This window comes from Sturnira hondurensis, unplaced genomic scaffold (assembly GCF_014824575.4).
Source record: "Sturnira hondurensis isolate 20B ecotype Veracruz unplaced genomic scaffold, ASM1482457v3 Scaffold0007217, whole genome shotgun sequence".
Taxonomy (NCBI): domain Eukaryota; kingdom Metazoa; phylum Chordata; class Mammalia; order Chiroptera; family Phyllostomidae; genus Sturnira; species Sturnira hondurensis.
This window is the reverse complement of record NW_028079848.1, coordinates 684939-709564: the sequence shown is the minus strand read 5'-3', so window position 1 is coordinate 709564 and position 24626 is coordinate 684939. Positions and strand designations below refer to the sequence as shown.

The 24626-nt window shown below is 42.9% G+C and overlaps 1 protein-coding gene and 1 pseudogene across 1 annotated transcript in view; both read right to left on the bottom strand.

Annotated features, from left to right (window-relative positions):
* Positions 1 to 21607, bottom strand: part of LOC118990715 (calponin-2-like) — a 71145-nt pseudogene extending 49538 nt beyond the window's left edge.
* OLFM3 (olfactomedin 3) overlaps positions 1 to 22562 on the bottom strand; it is a 156032-nt gene extending 133470 nt beyond the window's left edge. The window contains exon 1 of the mRNA XM_037051310.1: positions 22110 to 22562. Coding sequence (XP_036907205.1) covers positions 22110 to 22178 — 69 coding nt within the window. The 5' untranslated portion in view covers positions 22179 to 22562. The remainder of the gene's footprint in view (positions 1 to 22109) is intronic.
* Between the last annotated feature and the right edge of the window lie 2064 nt (positions 22563 to 24626).

The window sequence follows — 24626 nt, the reverse complement described above, 5'->3', positions numbered from 1 at the left end:
GTGCGCATATGGTGTGTGTGTTATGTGAGTGTATTTCTAAACTTTTAAGGTAATTTTTAAAAGTCAACTCTTGAGTTCACAGTTCAGTACCTATTTTTTTTAAATTGGAGTTTTCTCTCTTTGCAGATCTCTGACAGTGTGGCGTAGCTGGGTTTTTCTTTTTAAGTTCAATTTGTTTCAAGTTCCTGACATTTAATTTCACTGTGCTCACATTTCTCTAGATAGTAATGGTGATGCGGCACCTCCCGTTCCCTGGCAGATGGGTGTTTCTGTCCCGTCAGAGGACAGTCCTGTGACATTTCCAGAAGGACATTAGTAACCTCATTCTATGTTGGGAATTGTGCCTTTTTGGACTCCAAATATCTTTATGATGATGCCGTGGGTTCAGCTAGTCTTCATGCGTTTAAGTGGCAAACCCGGGAAATGAGTGCGTTGATCTTTACAGGAAAAATGCGTTCCTCTTGCTACTTGATGGATAACATTTTCCAGCAGATTGATTACCTTTACTGGCTGAAACGTGTGTCATCTTTCATTGGCTCGGTCTTGACATTCACCTTGAGGAAGCTGGTCTGGAAAACACAGTCGAGATGGTTGAGTCTGACCTCTTTGATTTGAATTGAAGTCTTGGGGCTCCGAGAGTGCGGGGACGCTGTGTCTCAGCAGACTCTGCACACCCGGGGCTGGAGCTTTGGTGCTGGGAGCCTGGGTCGGCCCTTGCACCACTGGGAGAGCACATGGAGTGTTGCAATGAACTTCGACTGCCTGGACCCCAGGAGGGGAGTTCACAGACCCCTCCGCCTCAGTTCCTTCCCCAGCCACTGACGGAGAAGCTGCCCTGTGTGCCTCCCTCGACGCACATGCAGAAATACAGAAGAGTGACTTTCTGGTCTGCGAGGGAATCTCACACAAACACAAAAGACTCTGAAGAATTAGGGTGTTGACATGTTAGGGCGCGGACTGAAGCCAGGAAGGAGCAGTTGGTTTGAGAGGTAGAGATTAGCGATAACTGGTCTGCTAAGCAAAAAAAAAAAAAAAAAAAAAAAAAAAATATATATATATATATATATATATATATATATATATATATAATAAAGCAAAGGGACAGAGACTCGCAAAGGCATGGATGTTTTTGGAGCGCACAGCTTTGACGGGGCTGAGGCAGAAGCTGTACAGGAGGAGAAAGACAGCTACGCAGACGGTGTGAAGGGCTCTCCGTGGAAGGCCATGGCTTTTTCTGAAGGAAATTTGGGATTACTGAAGGTTTTGACAAGAGGAGTAGATGGGAAATAAACTTGCTTGGATTTCATGTTTCCCCAACAATTCTGCAGTCCTACAGCCTATACTGTCTATCTTTAAAAAGATCCCCGGAGTCCAGGGGTTTTTGTGCCCTTTCCACTCAGCTTCGAGGCCCGGTTTTGACCCTGTCGCCTGCACCTGACATCTTTCTTGACCGTCCAATGCCCCCCCACCCCCACCCCACTCCTGCAACTTGCAGAGGGAAGTTCTGTCCAACTAACAAAGAACTTCGTGCCTGGAACATGCTGGATGTTCAGGGAGCATTCGACAGAAGTCGCAAATATTGCTCAGATCCTGAGTCTCTTTTGAAAGCCTTTTATTCAATGACTAGCATTTTACTCATTGATGGTTTGTGAAATACACTAGTGCATGAATGCACGAGTTAATAAGCTTTTTAAAAAATATTTTATTTATTTATTTTTAGAGAGAAGGGAAGGAGAGAGGGAGAAAAACATCAATGTGTGGTTGCCTCTCATGTGCCCCCTACTAGGGACCTAGCCTGCAACCTAGACATGTGCCCTGACTGGGAATTGAACTGGTGGCCCTTTGGTTCCCAGCCCACACTCACTCCACTGAGCTACACCAGTCTGGGCCATGAGTTACTAAGCTCGTTTCCATACAAAGTACGTTGTTTTCCATCAGCCTGCTCGTAGCTATTTCTAGGAGCTGTAAGGGGACTGTAAATACTGGGTGTCACCCCTCTCTTTAAATTTGGTGATCAAGAGAGAGTGCCACAAGGGTTGGGACACCTCCAGCGAGCCCGTGTACTCTGTTTGTCCCTCAGTGTCCCCCATTCTCCCTTTCCCAAGAGCACGTGCTGTAACAGGATCACACCCTTTTGCTGTTTGTGGCCGAGGCCGTTGCCAGGAGCATCAGGGCGGCTCTTGCTCAGACGCCTGAGCCTGGAGCTTGTCCAGGGAGCTCATTGTGACTTTCACCCAGCCAACAAGAAGTCCCGGGAGGTTATCGACATGTGTCCCGCAGAGGGACGTGTCTGACAGAAAAAGGAAAGCATGAAGTTCTCCCCACTCGACAGGAAGCCGATCCTTTCAATGATCCGACTTCATTCCATGTCCAGGTTCCTCCCAGGCAAACAGTTGCTGTTCGGGACCGTGGGGTGGGTACTGTCAGGTAACATCGAGATGTGTGGTTAGAGACACACCACACGCCGCCACAGTCCCACGCCTGGGCAGTAGTTAGCCACAGCGCGCACGTGGTTCTGGTCTGCACGTGCAGGAAGCAACCGGTGAACGTGTGGGTGGGTGGGACATCACGTAGATGTTTCTTTGTCTCCCTGTGTCTCCCTTCCTGCCTCTCGAAAATCAACAAGTAAAAAAAGTATAAAACTAGAGTTTGTTAAAATGCATGTGAGCTTATCTGTGCGCGGGTGCTCTTGCCTGTGCGCACCTATATGCCACAACCTCTGGATAGTAAAGAATGAATAGTAACAGCATCTTAGAACTTTTCTGTTTTTGAAATCTGTCATTTTTGCTGTAGATAAGGGAATTCAGAAGGTATATGAAGTAATGTTCTTTTTCTGGTGGCTGACCTAGAGCCAGTCTTTTCTCTCTTTTTTTTGCCAAAAAAAAAAATCGAGGTTTCTCGAGTATAAAAATAGCCCATTTCAGCTAGCAAAATGGGATTTGGAACTCCCAGTGACCACGGGCAGAGAAAAATGCTAACCATTGACTATTAATCTTTGCAAGACAACAAGTAACACTAAGGTTTGATAAGGGATTGATATTTACATTGAGATGGAAGTTACCAAAAAGAGAGGCAAGCGAGGAACAGGGTAGCTCATTGTACAGAGGGTCCGATGGCAGGTAACAGTACGTAGCAGGTCCCAGGAAGCAGTTCAATATACAAATAAGAGAGCTGGGGAGGAGGGAGCACGGGGTATCAACATGATAGAATGAAAGAACGCGCATCCCAGGAAGGAGAATACTGCAGGAAGGAGAAGCAAGCTTTAAGGATTTGCTACAAGTTAGCAAAAGCACAGCTGCAGGTCAGTGGATGCTATGAAATTCCCATGGGGCGTTTTAAGCTGTGTGAACAGTGAATAAGGAGAGAACAGAAAAAGAACGTAAGACTGAGATAGAAGGCCCCAGCACACTAGGATGCAATATAGTCAATTGGCAATTAGTGATCTATGTTTGTTTAGCTTTTTCATTAGCCTTGTGAAATAACCTCACCTGATATATAATCAGAGCCTTGCACACGAGTCCATCTCACGGTTAAATCTCCTGCAAGGGACCCTGAGCTGGAGTTTTGTGCGAGAGAGTCACCGCATCCGGGGGCACTGTTGCGGCCACCTGGCCACCCTGGACGGATGCCCAGGACTGGAGAGACTAGGGCTGATTCTTAGCTGCACCCACGCCTTTTCCATCCCATAAAAAAGCACCAAGGGAGAGGGCTTACATAATCGGTAACCCAAAAAGAGACAATTACACACAGACAAAAATACTAATACCAACAATAGATTAGCTATCAGGCTATAATTGGTATTAGTGTCTCTATTGACTCTCCCAGTCTTACTGTGTTCCAGATACTCCCAGAAATATTACTGCATACGCTCCCACAACCGTCTTCTGTTTCCTTTTGTCCTGAATATGTATATACAAGCAACCCGAGGCTTGAGGAAGTTAGCTACTGCTGTGTACACCCCTGCTCCTGGACTGTCCTACTTGACAATCTGGTGTATTTAAACAGCCTTCCCTGACTTATCTGCTCTGAACAATACTTTCCACTAAAGCTGAGTGATAGCAAACTAGAAATTTTATTTTCTGGAAATCTCAGTGGTGGTTATGTAAACTGTGTGTATTAACCCTCATTGTAGGGCTAGAACTAGGGCCCGCCTGTTACCAAAGTAAGCCTTGGTAACTAAATAATATTCATTTGGGAGTTTCGGTCAAGGCGGTTCCTCTTTCTCAAGGCCTTTCCCGTAACAGCTGGGGACAGTTCTCTGATGACCGACTGACCAGTGTTATTCTATTCTGGCATCTTTGGTGAATCCTGAGTTCTTCGAGACATTCTATTTTGCCAAAGAACTGGACCCCGGTTCACTGAACTTTAGATCTGTTTGAATTTCTCTTTTCCTTGAACACTTACTATGATTCTGGATAAATGCCAAATGGGGTATGATTCCCAAAAGGGTAGAGAAATGGAACACGCTGAAAATCACAGCATCGGGGACCTGGACCGACTGTGTGCTCAGCAGAGATTTCTTGAATTGAAAAACATCTTCGGACTGGAAGGGGCCGCAGGGTCCACTTGTCAGTCCAGTTCTATCCTTCTGTTTGCAAAAGAACTTTCGACACCAACCTGCCATGTTCAAGAGGTCAGAGCTGACTTGGGAGTAAAGACAGAAGGTACCAGAGGGCCTTTGTTCAGCCCCATTTGTTAATCCTTGTGGTACTTCACTGGTTTTCTTCTTTTAAAAAAACTAGTTGTGTTCTGGATTTATTTCCACAGACATAACCTTTTCTGTTTTAAGGGGTCATTTTTATTTTTTAATTTTTTTTTGTTCCCTAAACATAAAAATGTTCACATCAGTCTTCAAAAGATTATTAAAAAATGTACAACTTTATGAGAATTGGCTCAGGAGCAGGTAGACAGTTCTGAAAGAAATATATCTTTTCTTGTTTCATAAGCCGTCCTGGGAATCACATGAAATTGGAAAAGATGAACTGAATGAGTGATGTTAGGTTACAGAATTAGCACATTAGGTAAGAAGTAAGGTGTACGGCACAAGTGATATTTTTGAGCACTAATTTACTGAAAAATAAGCTGCCTTTTATTTAGGACTAAATGCCAGGAAGGGAATTAGGTGCTTCAGAATATCATCTTATTTAAACTTCACATAGATCCATGAGGGGAGTATGATTTTCCTCGTTATATTCCTGAGAATAGTGTGATATTAGACGAAAGTAACATGCTTCAGGCAAATGAAGTAATTTATTACCATTTCAATCAAGAAATGCTGTTTATTGCAATTTCCTCATCATTTGGACCATAAACTAATTGTGACAAGAGGTTAAAAATGACTTTTTTTTTGCATGAAAAGGAAAATCTGGAAAGGAAGCAAGCAAGGAAGGAAACAAGCTTTCTCAGTGTAAACTGAATTTTCAGGAGGAATTTAAACCACCCACATCCATTTCATTGACAGGATAATTGGAAAGTCACCCCATCTATTTTTACAGTGAGTCCTGATGATCTCTACTGGGTTCTCATTTCCAATAAATTTGTAGGGCTAACTTAAGTTATTATGTGATTTGGAAATAAGCTGTACTTAAAAGTATTTTGTGACTCCAACGCCTTTCACTTACTTCTCTAATGAACATGATTAGTTGTAATGGTTGAAGTTTACTCCAGCTGTGGCCTTTCACACACACACACACACAGGCACACACTTCAATTTTTCTGTTTCCAGATTCTTCGTTCAATGCCAATGTTGGACTACCCCACACATTCCTTTTACTCTCTGATGATGTCATCCATCATGGGAAATGAAAAGAATGTCAGTCAGATAGGCCTTTTTCTTCCTTTAGTGACATAAAACCAAACTTAACCCTTTTCTTCTTTTATGTCTGTTGGTTGATTACAAAGACCTCAGAGAAGAGAATAAGGAGCCATGTCTGAGCCGCGTCCCCTTAGGCCTATTCTAGACACGAGTAAATTGCCAAATATAACAAAATACAAATTCCATTTCATTAATATAGCGCGTGGAAGTAAGATTTTTATTTTGGTCTTGGGATCGATGGGGAAAACACCCACCGGCCCAGTTGTCCGGCATGCGTTTGGTGGGGCTGAGACAGTATCTTCCATCGGACGTGAGGCATTGCTTTTTGGCACTGATAGGCCCATAACTGTCAGCACAGACTTTCTCATAATGCTTTAAATTGTTCCAAGGGACTCTTCAGAGTAGATTTTTGACTTAATATGGGTAAAACAGACAATCCCATTGGCTGTCGGCTCTGCCCTTCTTTCTTCACTATATAACATTGACCTCTAAGACTTAATGGATGAGGCTTCCCTTGAGTACGACGTGCCGGCTTAGATAAACTGGCCCAGACTGTGAGGAGGGGAAGTGATGGATCCCTGCCCTGTCTGCTCCAATCTGTACGGAAGGTCCTCCAGCTGGTCCCTCACTCAGCATAGTGTCCACATCAGGGAGTTCTGGGCTGGCTAACAATTGCGGAGAGTCTGGAAAAAAACAGCCCTGGAAAAACTCAGCCCCGTCTTTCAATGCCCTCGGAAGAGTCATTACCAAGTTAGCACAGATGGCAACTGGGGACACACTCCAGATCCACCTTAGTCCCATTTCCTCATACCCACTGCTTCTCTGAAAATTTCTTCCATTTTTTTTTTTACTTTTATTAAAATCTAGTTCTCCCTGAGGATACAGCTGCTTCTAACCTGCTCTCCGGCCCTTTGCCACACCCTCTGTCACTGAGCCTGGCGGTGGAAAATCTGACCCCTTTGCTCCTGATTGCAGTTTCCAGGACCTTCTTCTTTTCTTTTCTGTACCAACAACCCATCCCCACTCTCCTGCTATGTTGAGAAGGGGAAAGCAATGACAAGGGAGCATCTGTGTGTCTGCGCCGCTGTCTCTGAACTACCCCCAGGCTCTGTCCACATGCCCTTTACCTTCCCGCCTGTCCCATGGACTCGTTCCTGTTTACAACCAACCCCTCCTGGACCATCCCAGGCAGCGTCACTACTTGGTGTGCTTTCATCCGTCTCGGACAGCGATAACCACAACCTGCCTGATGCCACACCTCCTCTCATGGGACCCCTCTTCTCTCCTCTTGCTTGTATCTGTTTTGGGCCTCTGATGGTGATGATTTCTGCTTCTAAAGACAATGATTCATTTTCGGTTTTCCTATTGGCCCATGTGGAGCACGTGGTAATGTAATAAATCTTGCTCCTAGGGACATCCTGTGGGTGGTGTTTTCAGGATAGCCCCTCCCCCTGGTTTTCCCCCCATCTCATGGATTCCTTCTCAGTTCACATTGCTGGTTTGCCCTCAGCTTTTATTTATAAATATGGGAAGCTTAGTGTTCAGGCAGCTTCCCTGGGTGACCACCTCTGTGCCATGGGCTTGAATACTGTCTACATTCTGGTGATTCCCAAAATGATATTCATGTCAGACCTCCCCACAGAACTCCAACCCCCAGCTGCCTATCCAACAACTCTACCTGGCCGCCTGGCAGACATTGCAAGCCCATCACACTCAAAATCAAACTCCCCATCTCCCCTCCCAGTGTTCTTTGCATTATAAGAGATGTGTTTCCTTCTAGTCGCTCAAATCAAAACCTTTCCACAGTCAATTTCCAATTCATTGACAAATTCTTTTAGCCACCATCAACACTGACTTAGTGTTTTTGTGCTACCTGGTTGCTGTGCCTCTTCCTTTGCTACCAGAAATGAGTTCTTCACTCAGCAGTCAACTGATCCCTTGAAGACATAAATCCTGTCATCTCACATCTGAGCTTAAAGCCCACGGTATCTTCCCATCCCACTCAGAACCCTTTGATCCACTTACAAGGGTCACATGATCCAGCCTCCTGCTGAATCGCTGCTTTCATTTCCTACTATCCTCTCTTTGTCATTTCTCCTGGTCACCCAGCCGCCTTGTCTTTTCTCACACCTGACATGCATGCCTCTTGCTTCCTTGAACTTGTACTAAAATATTCTCTGCTTAAAACTCTCTTCACCCTCTCAAACAAGGTGAAAATATAGCAGAAGGTCTTTTATTTGGAGGAGACCATTCATTCCAACAACCAACTCATTATCAATGGATAGCAATAATTTTAAAAATTGAGTAATAATGGTCATTGTCATGCATGATGGTGGTGATGCAATCCACAATGCAAAAAAATCTTCAGTCATGATTTTCACAGGGGCCTGGTCAGCTGGTATGGATGAGGTAGGGACACATAACCACAAGGAAATCATACAGGTCTTGTGTTGAGATAGGTGGGGGATTCTTCTCAGTAATTTAGGTTTTGATTATGAAAATAGGTACAAAGCTAGCCAGGTAGATAGAGATGAGAATAGTAAGATAGATGATAGATAGATGATAGACCACAGAGATACTTACATATATAACTATATATTTAAAAATGTATATATATTACTACTCTGATGGTAATTTTAAGTGTCAGCTTGACTGGGCCACGGGGTGCCAGTTGCAGACATGTGGGGAAAGGTTACTTCAAGTGTGTCTGTGAAAATGTTTTGCATGACATTTGGATCATTGGCAGACTAAGCATGTCACCCTTCCTAATGTAGGCAGGCCTCCATCAGTTGAAGTCCAAAACAGGACAAAAGTCTGAGTGGGAGGAAATGCCCTCTGCCCAACTGCCTTTGTACTGGGGCATTGATTCCCTGCCCCGCCTGCCTTTGTACTCCAGCTGAAACACTGGCTCTTATTAGGTCTCCATCCTGCAGCCTTTGGAGTGAACCTGCGTCATCAGCCCATAGGTTGGCTGCGTTTCACACCCAGACTAGAACTACGGCGTCGGCTTTTTGGGGCCTCCAGCTTGCTGAATGCAGATCCGGGGAAATACCAGCCTTGATACTCACATAAGCCAATTCCCTATAATGAAGCTTTTTGTGTATGACACACAATATGAGAGGGGACTCAAAACCCCTGAAATTGATTTATAATTTTTTTTATTCTTACATGTTTAAACTTCAGTCACCTTCTAAGTACTTTCCATCTGGTGCAATATGCATATTGAGACTTTTTTCCACTGCTCAAAACAGTTTGAGAAGTCATCGATTTTGATGCCTTTTGAATGTTTTTTGTTATTTTTGTTTCATCTCTTCCACCTCAGCAAAACATTTCCCTCTGAGGACTTTTTTCTTCCAGGGAAACAAACAAACAAAAAGTTACTTGGGGTGAGATTGGGTGAATTGGAAGGGTGGGGCATGGGGGTCATACCATATTTGCTCAAAAAACTGGTGAACACTCAGGGTAGTGTGGTCAGGTGTGCTTGTAAATCACCCATCATGAAATGGGCAAATGTGATGAAAGTATCTTCACAAAAAATTCACTGAAACTGAACGCATCCTCTCACAACAACACCAATTGGTCCCCTGATCCAGATGGGTTCTAGAACACTCACCTAGCTGGGAAGCCTGCACCAGAAGGGGCCTGCACTCCAGAAGATAATTCCATTTTTTTGGTCCCCCCTCACATATAGGATATAATATGTTTATATCATATATTTAGAACACATATGTACAATTGGTTTTGTTCCTCTGAAGAACTCTGACTAAGAACAACTACATTGTATTTTGTTTACTTATTTTGGGGTTAAAGTAATTGAAGTCCAGATGTATTTTTAAGCCTGGGACAGATCAAGTCTTGAACCCTTTAGGTAAACCTTTTCTTAGCATTTCAAGACCACCCATAGCTCTCTTTGCTTTTCATCTGCATCAGCTTCTCCTACCTCCTGTATAATTAATGATAAAAGGACTCGAGCCACATGAAAAAGCTATTCTATGTCCCTGTGACTTCACGCAGGCTGCTGCCTTTTAATGGAACACCCCTTCTTCCCAACACTGCCTAGCAGATCATCCTTTGAGCCTCACCTCCCCCAGGAAATGTTCTTTATGCCCCATCAGCTGCGGGTGGCCATTGTCAATTCCGTACTTGTCTCCTAGGCAGGACCCTGATGTAGGACGTATCACACAGCATTGCAATGACTAGTATACCCAAATGGGTCTTCCAGTAGAAAGCACTAAGGGCTTTTGAGAGTAATAAGTATACCTTTTTAAAATTTTTTTTAAAAGATTTTATTTATTTATCTTTAGAGGGGAAGGGAAGGAGAGAGGGAAAGAAATATCAATGTATGGTTGCCTCGTCCCCTGCTGGGAACTGGCCTGCAACCCAGGCATGTGCCCTGACTGGGAATCGAACCGCGATCCTCTGGTTCGCAGGCCCACACTCAATCCACTGAGCTACACCAGCCAGGGCAAACTATACCTTTGAAAAAATTATTTTGTCTCCACCTCCTAGAATAGTGCCAGACATGAGTATTTATTGAAAAATTATTGCTACTACATGAATGTCAATAAACGACTCTATCACCTGATAATTACGATCATTGAGAATCACCCATTTGGGGACTAATAATTTTCTTCACATTGCCAATCATTGCAAAACTAAGAGCAAACTTCAGCTACTTAAAATTAAATCAGTAAACTCAACAATACAATCTTATCTCCCTTTTCTGCACAGGAGGAGGAGCGGCTCCTATTTCACAGAGCGTCACTAAGCCATCAGTGTGTCTGACGGTGACTCTGTTATGCACTGGTTCTCTAAACAAAGTCACTTTCATCCACGGACATGCCAGTGCCTTCGGTGGGTCAGATTTGACTGACGAGCAAGAGGGAACTATCATTGTCATTTTACTGAATGAATCGAAGCAGCCAATTCATTTGTATTTTCACTGTAGATTACAAGTCCAATATAGAAAGTTGACATCAAGTGCTTTTGAAAGTCTAATGCTGGCAAAGAGATGCAACAGCAACCCTTCGATTCTTAGATGGAGGGCAAGACTCTCGGGACAGACTTTACTCAACAAGAAACAAGAAGAACCACTTTGCATCTTGGAATTTTCAACTCGCCAACACCATAACCCATCATGTAATTCAATGAAAATTACGTGAAATCTAATTAGTCTTCTCTAATAAGCAGTTTTTGGTTTCCATTTTACCAACTTTATAATTTTTAAACCTCACTGCAATTGCCACGTATGATCTAGTAAATCTTACTCTTTAAAATCTTAATAACATCTTAATCATTTACAGGCTGCAAATTATTTGGCTGACTTCTATTTTGCACTCGTTTACATATTGATTATCATCATCTGGACTAATGATTGTCTTTGCTGCTGTAACAGTAACCGTAAACTTAGCGGTTTAAAGCCACACAAGTTTCCCACTCCCCATTTCGTGCTCTGTCCACAGCCCTGAACTTGCCAGTTTCCTCATGATCGCATAATTCGCTCTGATTGGCTATGGTTTCTCTCTTTCTTTACCTTCATTTTATACGTTAACTTCGTATTAATTAGGTTGAGTCCAAAAGCAATGATTACATACAAATGGACAATACAATCACGCTTCTTTGCCTTCTCCATGTGCAACATTAAGATGCAAGTCAAGAAAGAAAGAGGGACTTATTGATGCCTCTATGCCTTTCCCTTCCTTCTATTTCTTCTTGGTAAGAGATGTTAAAGATTAGCTGAACTAAATTAGAGACCTTGTTCTAAAAGTGAGTGCCAACGATTAGTAACAGAGAGGTAACCAGTCTCAGAGTAATGAATAGTGTGTGTGTGTGTGTGTGTGTGTGTGTGTGGTGTTGGTAGGGGGAATAGACTTCCCTTGAAATGCTTAAACACACACTGCCAAGTGTATGCTTCATCTCTAAAGACTTCACTCCATCCCTAATGTATGAGTACGATCTCCCCTCAACCCTTATATTTTAACTGTACTTGAACCTGTTCGCCTCCATGCTACACATACATTCATTTATAATTTCACAATTTCTTAAAGTATTATTCCGCTTCCACTTTAGGACAAATAGATGGACCTGGAATATTTTCTTGCTTTGACTGACAGGGGGCAGGGTCGTGATGCTTTGCCGCCAGTGAGAGACGCTCTGAGCAAATATATTCCATCCCCTTGATTCCTTACTCTCAACTCTCTCACACCCGGTTCTGAGACATTACATGACAAGAGCTACCGCTTTGGCCTGAGCTTCAGACTCTCCATACATCCGCTGCTGCCCATCCCCAAAGTGCCGTAAGGTCAATGCCAATCAAACCAGAGTCATTTTCTTCTCTGACCTTGTCTAGCATTCAGCCTGTTGTCAAGAGTGGAATATATCTGTAGTGTGGTATAAATAATAAATGATAAATCTAATAAAAAGTCTTTAGTGGGTCTTGAGCCACACAGTATTTCAGTGTGTTTAGCACTACAGTGATGTGCGCTAAGATGTAGTCATCACGCCACAAAGTACACGTAGGAGTGGAAATACCCACAACGGCGCTCATTCGGATAGACAGTTCCCTGGCACTGTACATGCAGATGACTCCCAGAAGGGATGGTGTCCTTCTAAGGTGTCTTTATTTCATCAGTGACACCTTGGTGCTGGTGCATCGGCATTTCCAATGCCGATGCTCTCTTTGAAGCAATCCTGACATCTGGAATTCTTCCCTCTAGTCATGCTCTTTCATCTTCATGGGATAATGCTTCTTAATCACCTTCAACTTAGTTTGAAAAATAAAAAGAATTGTCTATTCAATTTATGCCCTCCCTTTAGGGTTCTCTGGATAGCTGTTTATGCATGCAGTTGAAAAAATGTTATTACTGGCATTTCTTTTCAGAGCATTTTAAGCTACAAAGTTCAGTTTGAAAATTTTGTATTTCTCATTGTACTTAGAAGTTATACTTTAGATAACTCTAACTTCACTATGCCTATATCTGCTTTTAGTCATTGGGTGTTATTCTGTACGGTGATGTATTCATATGGTAATATAGCACAGATATAGAATAGTATTATGTTTTTACATGGTGATATAAGAATGTATAGTAAGAAAATAATTTCAACAGAATATTCTGCCTCCTGAAAGAAATAACTCAGTCCCTCAAAAGACATGAACATAGACAATATACTAATTTTTCAAATAAGGCAAGATATTACATCAACTAAAGGCTGTCAAAACAATAAGTAAACATTAATAAAATATTCAGACTTACAAAGTTGCGCAAATAAAATGGGCACAGACACACACCCAAAATAAGAGGGCATACTAACATTGCCACAGAGTGTCATGAAACACCGCACATAATTCACAAGGGCATGAAGGCTCTAGCATCCCAGAGAGTTACCGATGTCAGTGACAGAGCTCAGGGTGGTGGGGTAAGACACAAAATTAATCAAAAGTTTAAGAAGACATAATCTTGCAGCATTCTTCAAGACAAAGGGCCTGATATATGCCTTTTAAGTCCTTGACACCGAGGTTCTTAAAATCTGTCTCACTTCTCTTCCCTCGCTATGTTGTCTGGCGGGAGCCTGGACCAAAACCACAGCTTCTATTCCTGCATCATTCAACTCAGGATTTTACAGTTTGTAGGTGTTTTCGATTTGTTTATTTTCTTCATCTATTCATCTGTTCATTCGACATTATTTGTTAAAAACCTTGCCTGAACAGACACTGCGCTAGTTGCGAGGTAGGAACAGGTAAGATAACGACCAAGACCCAGAAGAGCATGCCCTCAGCTCCCCTATAAACTAGTAGGAGAGACACAGCACAATACAAGAAATATCCAATGAAAATAATACAGGGACACGTCCAATAAGAGTGAGTAGAAACAGAGCAATTTGCAAATCTGGGGGAGCAAGAAATCCAAGTCCTTCTGTGTTCATTGGACACCTGTTGGGTGTCAGACACAGTGCAGTGGCTATAGTTTTAAATAGAGCAGGATTCTTTCCTTTAGTTCTTAGTTTCTCACGATCACCTCCTGCTGGGATGTGAGGAGCGTCAGGGAAGGGTGTGTGGAAGAAGCGACATCGGAGTTGCATCCTAAAATATACGTACAAATCTGACACTTGGAGAAGAGGGAAAGGGCTTTCCAGAAAGAGGCCATGGCAGGAACACAGCACAGCTGCGATCCTCGCTCTGGACTTATTTTCATGCACCTGAAAGCCTGGTATGGGGATGGCAGAAGGCACAGCCTCCTGATTGATACTTGCTTCATACTACCTGGTTTTAAAGTACAAAAGATAGATGTCCTTAGAAGACTCCTTCTAATCGTCTCAACAACATTTTTGAGTATTTTTATCAGCAAAAAATGATTGGCATTTCAATGGAGATGAACTTAAGCTGTTCCTGTATCTTTGGGAGACGCCAACCCCTGACCAGATTGTAGCGAGTAAGAAAAACAAGGTGAACCTCGCTATAGTGTGAGCAGTGTTTTTAGAATAATGCAGTTCTTAAACATTCGTTGTTCACAGGTAGGGTCTGTTCTAGATATTATAGAGTACTCTCACCTATTTTTACCCTTCATGTTATTTGCATGGGTTGAGCTCAGAAAAGAAAGAATCAATTCATGAGTGATTCGGGTAGACATACTTTTGGATAAGGGACCTCAGAAGAAATTTTTGCTCAAGGCTATAAAAGGTCTGATTTTTTCAACTACTTTGCCAAACACTTTTTTGAGAAGGGCAAGAAAGCCAGTATAAAAAAGGGACTGAGAATGAAATCCAAGAAAATTATGCTCGCCAAAGTGGCCATTTCTCCGTAATCACTATGGTCCAAATGTCCATGTCCCTCCCTGCCCTGAATTCATATGTTCATTTCCTGGTCCTCTGTGTGACGATATCAGGAGGCGGAACCTCTGGGAGGTGATTAAGTCCTGAGGGTGGAGCTCTCATGAATGAGATTAGTGCCCTTTTATGCAAAAGATCCTAATCCCTGGAGTTGAGTGAGGACCCAGTGAGAAGGCACCAGCTGTGAACCAGGATGAAGGGTGCCTTGACCTTGGACTTCCCAGACTCCAGCACTTTGGTCAATGAATATCTGTTCCTGATAACCTGCCCAGTCTGAAAGAACGAAAACAATGACCCTCTGCCCAAACACTTTTAGATTAATTTGAGAAAATCTCATTTGAAAAAGTCTTTCTTTAATAGTTTTAAATCAAAGCAAGAACTGCAACCACTTTATCAAGAATATACTTTGAAGATACACAAGAAGCCCACACCCTGATTGCTGGTCAAAAAAGTGGCTTAATCCATTGGTAGATTCTTTGTTCAAACACATCCCATCATCCTATCTGTGATCTGCTCGCCATGATTAATTTAAAATGTCTTTTCTTGATGTGGTTTGGCTCCGATATTATGGAACCGGTTTTCACGTCTTAGAGTTTTTTTCTAACAAACTTGGAAGAGGTGCCTTTTTGGATGTAAGTATGTTGTGAAATTTTAAGGTGGCCTGTTGAAATTGGAGCCCTGACCACAGGGCTGGTGCTGTACTGCCTTGCTGATCATTTTATGGGACATTGATCTGAAAGCTGAGAAGAAGGAATAGCAAGATATTATGACCTTAATGTGTGGTGCACCACAGACTTGAGGCTTGCTTATGGGTTCAGTGATGTTGGTGGAATATTTACATGGGACCTTATGCTTTAAAGTGGATTCATGTATGTTACATTAATATCATCAATAACTGTATAAATTCCATTGCCCTTCCACAGTTAATATAAAATGAACTTCAGACAGATTGTCTTACTTACTGAAAATTGGCACAGTTAGGAGTTAGAAACGACTCTTATGATTTCGTGCCCGTCTTCCCCTTTTACGTTGCCATTAGTTTAGAATGCAATTTTAAGAATTATATTTGAAAGTTGTCATGATAATGTTAGCTTCATGCAACCATCCTTCAAGATTTTTAACTGAGAAGTGGCATAGACTGAGGAGGTGGTTGACCAGTTTCAACACCCTATTTTAGATGTAAACCTGGGGTCCAGGGAGCGAGTGTTTCAATAGCTCTCGATGTCACCCTCATGTCTGAACGCCACTCTGAAATAATTTGCTCGCACACATGCATACGCCCCCCTCACCTCGAATGCACAGGTCGTCCCAGGTCCCAGCTCAGCCTTCAGGACGGCTCTCTGCTTCTATATCTCCTTTGTTGACTGCACAATCGCCAATGTTTTTAAGTAAAATAATACTTAAAGAGTTAAGGAAATCAAATGCCAAGCCTTGTCTCCTATGCTGCAGCTCTCTAGTCTTGTTATCTCCTCTTTGTATGTATTGTTACTACAAAATATTGAGGGTTTCTAATAATCGCTAACCTAAAATCCTTAAGGAGGCTTCTCCTTGGGAAGAGCCAGCAATGAACACACTGGACCTTTTATATACAGTCCTCCCAAATACCACCTTCGCCTCTTCTGTACACCAGCAATTCCTTTTACATGAAAAGTAAGTCTTCACTTGAGATTTTTTCATCAAATAAAAGACAGCGTCTGTAGCAAGAAACATGTTGGCTTTCAGATCCACTAGACTGACGAGCAATTCTGTCGCGGGAGCAAAGTTTGATGGATGAATGGAGAGAAGGCTGAGATAGGACCCATGAACATGGGGACAGGCGGGGAGGGGAGGGTGATGAGTAGGGAAGGAGATGAAGGCTTGATAACACCACCTGGGCAGGCTGACGGCCACATCTCACAAAGTTTTATCATCTTACAAATCAGAGCCCATGAAAGAATTTGCAAATTGCCACTAAATGACCAGGTGTTAAGAAGAGTGTCACGGTCTCTTGGGGCTGCAATAACAAAATACCCCAGACTGGGTGGCTCATACACAGATGTTTTCTTCTCACGATTCTAGGGGCTAGACGTTCAAGATCAACGTGCTGGCATGGTCAGGGCAGGACCCTCTGCCAGATGCCAGACTTCTCCTTGTATCCTCATGTGAAGGGAAGGGTGAGCTAGCTCTCCGGGGCCTCTTCTACAAAGGTGATAGTCCCATTCATGATAGTCCCATCCTGGTCACCTAGTCACCCCCAAAGGCCTCCTCTCTCAGTACAGTCACCTTGGACATTAGGGCCACATATGGACTAGGGGGGAGGGTGGGCGCAAACCTACAGACCGTAGGAGAGTCAGTCATTCTAAAGCTGAGCAAGGAGTTCTAAGAACACGTAGATGCCTCATTTTACAGGCGAGGGCATTGAGGACACGCCTGCCCCCACATCTTTCTTAGGTAGATCCTATATCAGGGGCAATGCAGGCGTGAGAGACAAAGGGCCTTGAATCCCGCCCTCTCTGTTCCTCTGGTCTGCTTTCCTTCTCAGCAGAGCATCAGCCGATTGTCACAATAGTCTGTTTCTCATTGAGTTTATTGGGATGGCATTGGTTAATAAAATCATATAGGTTTCAGGCGTGCAATTCTACAGTATGTCCTCTGTGCACTGTATTGTGTGTTCGCCACCCCAAGTCAAGTCTCCCTCCATCACCATTTACGCCCCCTTCACCCTCTTCCACCCGCCCCCCGCCCCCAACCCCCTTTCCCTCTGGTAATGAGCGTGCTGTGGCTCGTGTCTGCCTGGGGTTTTTTCCCCCTTAATCCCTTTACCTTTTCACCCAGCCCCCCAGCCCCTCTGCTCTCTGACACCTGTCAGGCTGTTCTCTGAATCTTTGAGTCTGTTTCTATTTTGTTTGTTAGTTTAAAGAGAATAGTTGCGAAATCCCGGGGCATAGTAATTTTTTTAAAAAAAATAAAGGAAAGCAGTACAATTTTAACCTTTTCAAGTTGCCAAGAGAAAGACTGAGAGAAAGAGTATTTTCTGCAAAGTAAAAATGTAATTGGCTCAAGGCGGACAGGATACAAGGAGAGCAGAGAAGTCATCGCTCTTTCAAAACGCGCATGGGCTGCCTGGAACTTCTCACTTCCTGCCTCACCGGGGCTCGCTGTGCGCAGTCGCAGACCCTGGCCTTGCGCCGTCGATCTCTATTGGCTGTCCTAATTTGCGTGGGTCCCAGTGTACAGAGGATGTCTCTGGTACCCAGTGGAGAAGACAGATGACTTAAGGTGCATGCTGAAGCAAAACATACCGATCTCCATCTATTTCTCTTTCTGTTTTTGCTTTTTTGTCAATTTCATTTAAAATTGTAGGGATTTTAACCAACTTATGTCCGAAAGTCACCTCTAGGCAATTTAAGCCTCTGATGACTTTCCTTCGCAATACTAAAGCACAAAGGCACTTATACGTGGCGCGCTAGGATAAGAAACCTCTAGCAGTATAATTGTTGAAATTCATTTAGTTGCTGTCCTGTTTCTGTGGCTTGAAAGCAACTGTCTCATTTAAGGTGAGTTCCAAGCGGCTGGGTTCCTTTGGATGGAAAGAATAGTTTGGTGCGGATTACTGCTGAATCATTGTTACAGCTCAGGTCTGTAGTGTAAGCAGCACTGTGGTGATCATTCTTTAGTGTATTTCTAGGTAACAAGACAATGCTTTCTCCGTCCGAGCCTGCTAGGGCATTCTGCGATGTATTTAATCACACAAATATGACCTCTCTCAAGTGCACAGTCACTGTCTTGTGTTACGGTGGCCGTGCCCCCTCTTTTAACTGTCACTCAAGTGTCTGACTCCAGTGAAAATGCTCTCTGCTCAGAGCCTGCAGTCTCCCGTGCATCCTCCTCTCTCCTTCACCCAGCAGGGCAGACCAGAGAAATGCATGGCTCTGATTCGCAGCAATCGCTATTTGGTTATTACATTCAGATAGTGGTCTGCCAAAAATCTTGCAAAAGGGAAAGTTCCCTTTCGTACTATCAAGGTCATTACTGAACTCAATTCCTTCCATTTAGAAGCACAGAGATGCCCTCTAGCGGCCGCCCTCGGGAACTTCCCACACAGGAAATGTCCTTCCTCTCTAAAACTGAGCAATGATTGAATTTCTACAAGCTTTCAGTTTTTTTAAAAAAAAACTTACTGAATGAGTGATGATTTGGCATATTGCCTCTACTTGAGATACTCCATTACAGATGAAATTAATTAATATCTCTTAAAATAGGTGAAGTGATACCCATGAGTTTTAAATGGAACTGGAAACTTGTTAATAAGATTTTAATTAAGGAAACATAGTTCTCATAATTTTTTCTGAGAGGAAAATTGATAATCTGTCTCTATAAAAATACAAATAATTAGTTAGCGGTAAATTGCTTTCCTTTGCCAAAAGAGAATACTGATCTGGCTAATTTTCTGATGTATTAAATGAGAGAAAAGAAAGAAAGAAGTATGTGCTGCAAGTAAGTTCATCTTATTAATATAGAAGTTTTGTTAACAATTTAAAGATAAAACTGAGTTTCAAGTAACTTAGCTTACCATAAGGTGGCGATACTTAAGTACATTATCAAATGTCATATGAGCTCTGTAAGCTTCAATCTCAGGGACAATGATCATACACATAAATATTACACAGTGTTCCGTGAGGTGGAACTTGTCTGTTGTTAGAAAGCCTGTTTGTTTTCAGGTAAATGATGATACAATATGCACTCTCTCAGATTTAGTTTACAATATGTAGTGTATGCGGCAATCCCATACCTGAAAAAAATAAGACTCAATTTTAAGAGCCCTCCTGTTTTGCCAGTATTTCCATGTGTGATTAGAAATACGCTCACTGTAAACACACAGTGTAATAACGTAGAAGGCTACTTAAATACATTGATTTTAACATGTTATTATGAAATATATCAGTCCTAATGTGTTCGTGTTCACAATCAGCTGTTTAAAGTCACTGTACATGCCAGGGTCATCACTTAATTATGTCTTGTTTGTCCCAAACGGTGGTCTCGTGTGGTAATCTCTTATTGGATTTTTAATTTCAGTTTCACTAACCATAATTTACAGTATGAATGCTAATTTTACTAAGTAGTCCCTTTAAGTAGTTCATACAACAATAAAATTTGAGAAAATTCCTAGTTTACAACCTACTGGATAATTAATCTGAGCATTGAATGGTGCCATTTGCGATTAGGGGGTGGGGTGATAGACTTTGGTGATCAACGATAATTTGCTAAAACATACAAAAGTAACTTTTATTTACTCTTACAGCAATGTTTTGTCTCTGGGTCCAGAAACTTTTTACAGCCTTGACATTGCTCCCTGTGAACATTTTAACATTCTCTCTAATGTCACACGTGGTGTGGGGCGAATGGCCGTCTTTTCTGCACACTGTGTGGCCGTGTCCACAGGGGAGAAGGGGCAGTTGGGGAAGTTCACGTGTGCGCCTTCCCTCCCCGATTTCTCAGCTCTGCCACACCCAACAGCCACAGCGAAGTCTCAGGGAAGTTTTAGGTTGCTGAATACTCACAAATAAAGGTTATCAATACCAGAAAAGATCACATTACTAAAAATGGGTCATTCATTTGGAGGACCTTTCTCAATATTTAACAGGAATCCCTCTTTGTTTACTTCTCTTTAATTTGGGAAATAACAGTGCCACAAGTGAAGAGACTTATGCATTAAAGATATCAGGAAGTCACAATGCAGTGGTTCGTAAAGTTCTACATTGTCTGAATTCATTTCAAAGAATGACAAAACTCATTTGAAGTCAAGAGATTTTTTTTTTTCTGCAGTAGCTCAGTGATCAGGTTTGGTTTTTAAAAAATGTTTCTACCAAGAATATTCCAAATGAAGTACATCATGGAATTTGTTTAACAGTTTTAACCAATGTAATATAATAATAGCGACCGCGGAATGCACACTATAGATCGAGAGGCAGGAAGAAAAATAAGATTTAGAAAAAATAAAAATAAAAAACGACGCTTTTTACCTGGATGTAAATGCTTTCAAGCTGTCCCTTATAATGTAAAATGTCACATTAAGATCACTAAGAGGGCGTTCACACTGAAGATTTCAGTGACAATGTCAGCGCACCCACAACTTTAAACTAAAATGATTTTATTCCCATCAGGTCTCTCTAAACACGAAAAGTGCACAGGAATCATTATGAGTATGTATGATGTGATTCTAAGTTTTCACTGTGTACTGTATGAGGCCTAGAAATATCCAGTCAGCTACAGTGTTACACTATGCTTGGATACACCTTAATTAGTTCTAGCCAATTTGGAAAAGAAACTTAATTTCTCTCCACCACAGGGATGATGCAAAGCTTTAAAAAAAATCTTCACGATATCCCCCAATACAGCTTTGAATGGTTTTGTAACATGGCATCTTTTTGTCCTGCTGTGTCAGATTGCTCTGGACCAGTGAAACAAGTAACATCATTTAAAAAAATTGTAACTCATACTCTTTTTACCAGACGCCTTATTCTGGATAAGTAAGATTTTCTTACATTGCTGAAGCTCTCAAATGATCTCATTATCATCAAGACTTTTCTCACCATACCGCTGAAAACATTTCTCCTGATTCCCCTGCCTTTTTACAAAAAAAAAAAAAAAAAAAAAAAAAAAAAAAAAAGCGTAGCATGCACCCGAATTGCCAGAGCTGCCTGGATGCTTTTCAGAGTTTCAGCCGCGCTGAGGCACCTTCGCCTTCCCCGGGCCCTCCGGGTTCGAGGGGGTCCTCACTTCCCATTTCTCATCACCGCTAATGAGAACTTCCTCAGTGCCCCCTAATTTCCCCCACGAAAAGAAAGAAGCAAGAGAAACACAAGAACACAAGCCCCTTCCAGCCTGCTCCAGCGGTGGCGGAGAGGACGGCTCTGCCTCTCCGCCCTGTGCGTCCCCGGCAGCATCCCCGCCGTTTTTGGACACTACCCGCAGCACGTCTGCCATGGGAGTATTTCTGAGCAGGATCCGCGGGCTCGGGGGGGGGGGGGGGGGGGGTTAGGGAAGAAAAAAAGAAAACAAACAAACAAACAAACAAACCCAAAACGCTCCTCGGCTTTCAACAAAGAAACGGTTCACCATCCCCTAATCCGTGTTTACAAATTGCATTGTTTCCGCCAAGAACTCCTTTGCATAACCCGAGCGACTCCAGGAGAGCACACGAAGCGCTTGGACCCAGAAAGAGCCCCGCTCCCCGGAGAGCCGCATTGCCCGCTGCCCAGGCACCTCACATTCGCTCCCCGTACCCTCGCCCCCCGACCCCTCTCCAGGGCTCTACCTCGAGGAGCTAGCTATTCCTCCGGTAGGTAGTTCACCTCGTTATCGCCAAACAGTGCGAATACGCCAGGCGTCTTTCCTGCCGTTTGGGAGGTCTATTTATTTGCATTTGGGGTCGGTCTGTCTGCTACGGCACCTTCAGCTCAAAGCAGAGTTAAAGCCTTGCCCATACCTTGGAAGGGTCCAATCCTGCGAGCAGAGACAGCAGCAGCAGATTGACTAGGCTGGACGTCGCCTGCATTCTGATCCGGGTGTGTGCCCCCTCTTCACTCTCTCCTCTGTGGCCACTCCAGTGTCACTGCAGAGACCTTCCCCTGGCCAGTTGCACTTTCTGCCCGCCAGCCAGAGCGGAGAGGAGACGGAGGAGGCGGCGGCAGGAGCAGCAGCCGCGGCAGCCGCCCTGGGGGGCGATCATTCCGCAGGCATCTCCGAGCGAGCGGAGCGGGCGTCGGAGTGGCGCGCTCCCGCGGGGTGGGCTGCAGCGGGCGCTGGCCGCGGTGCTGAAGCGCCTCCGCCCCGCGCGCCTGGGTCCTCCCTCTCTCCCGCGGCGCTGGGGCCGGTCCACCTCAAAAGTTTTGACCCGGGGAACGGGGAAAGGGAGTGAGCATTGCGAGAGGTGTGGAAACCTGGACAACGGATATGACATCACTACGGCTCCTGGGGGCTTGGGGGGGTATATTTTGCGGGGAATTTGTTAACCAAACAAGGATCTACTCTCCAGCTCCCGTTCAGCCTTTGCTGGCAACGTGAGCTGCAGAGGAAGAGTCAGCTAGACACAGGATTAGGGAACAAACAGCGCCTGGAATCTTCTGCTGTCATTGCCAAAGGACTTGATATCATATTTACTGCTTTAAACAAAGTTTGCTGAGCAGACTGTCAATGTGTATTTTCTGTCCAAGGCACAAAGTCCATCGCTGGTTTATATGCATATACACACTGTAATTTTTGAATAGCCTATTGAAACAATCTACTTGGTTCATATTAACGTGTATTTATCTACCTAGAGCTTTTGACCATCTGAAGATATTCTGCATCAATAAATGAGGAGGCTTCCTTTTTTTCTTATAAATGGGGTATTGCATTAGTGACTCCCCACTGCTGAGATCTGTCCCTCTCACACAGAGTGATACCCAGTAATATCATTTCCCTGTCTATTTGATGCCTGTTGGTGCCTGAGGAAGAGTTCAGTGATGGATGGACTGTGGGGTGGAAAAGGTAAATGTTCTATAAGGTAAAAAGGTGGGGAGGCGTTGGCAACCACCTTGTAACCTCCCCGGTGTTGACTTTTCTAGAAATGATACTTCCTAAGGATTCAAATGTGTGACCTGGAGCTATAAACCTTGATTCCACATCAAAAAAGGCGATGAATTGTTTGAGATATCAGACACACACTGTGTGTAAAATCCCTGCCAATCTTTAACTGAAAATTCCATATTTTTAGTACAATAAAATCTCGATTAAGATTCAAATACTTTTGGAGGCTAAAATTGCCAAGGATTTGCATCACATCGCATCTGTTTGACCCTCATATTATATGTGCGAGTTAATAGAAGGACAAATTCTATGAAACTTGGCCAGAGAAATGTAATAGATGATAATACTTAAATGCTGAAGTGAGCAATATATGGCGATTATGTTACAAATGAAAACAGATGATCTTAGAATACTGGCAACGTACTTGACATAAAAGAAGCTGAGTCATGGGTACAGAACAATTGAGTTTAGTAATAAACCAAAACTTCTTTTGCACATGCCACTGAAAACAAAAGCCACAACTAAACAACACAAATTCACCAAGACCCCAATACTTCTTCTATTGCTCTTAAAATAAATACAATAAAACCACATAGTTTTTTTTTCTGAAACATAATTCTGACAGGGTTTGTAGTTAGCCATTTGTTTTAGGGTAAATCCTCCTTACACTTCCATACAATCAATGTGATGATAGTGTGGGCAACATCATACCGTGTCTGTATACAGCAGTTTATGTAACATTTCTCCTTGGAAGAAAGTCCCTTGAAGCTCCTAGTGGCTTGAGTCCTGTATCAGCTTTTCCAAAGGGTCCTGGTACAGAAAGGAAATGGTGTACCTACTTTCATTTTCTGAGTCACTTCAGATAGGTTACTTTAACTTAAATTGGTGACTGGAACTTAGAAGAAAATGGGGAAAAAAGCGATGCGTAGCATAGATTTAGAAATATTGTGTTTTCCAATACATGCATAAGAAAATAGAGGATATCTATTATGCCAATAAAGATGGCCTTGGATGACAACAGAATGGCCTTGGAATTCATATAGTACTGCATAAATTTAGCCAGTGCTATTTAGAAAGGCATGCACACAAATAAACCTATATAAAATGGTGTACATATACAATGCCTTGAACCAAGAATGCAGCTTTTTAAACATTTATGCCTAGTGTTAGAAAAGGAAGTGCCTAATTATATACTGAATTATATTTGAGCTGTTTCTTGTGTGTGAGTCTCCTCTTGATAAAAGACTGTGACATGCTTCTTTCAGACATGTCATCTATTGTGCCAACTTTCCAGGGATGTTCCATCATGGTGAAAAATACTGTTACTTAGTTTGATTGTCAACAATCATTTAACACTGGCCGACTTAGTTACTCTAGAAAAAAAATAAGATGATGCGGCAGGCTATATAACCCTGAAGTGAGTTTCCACCTTTGG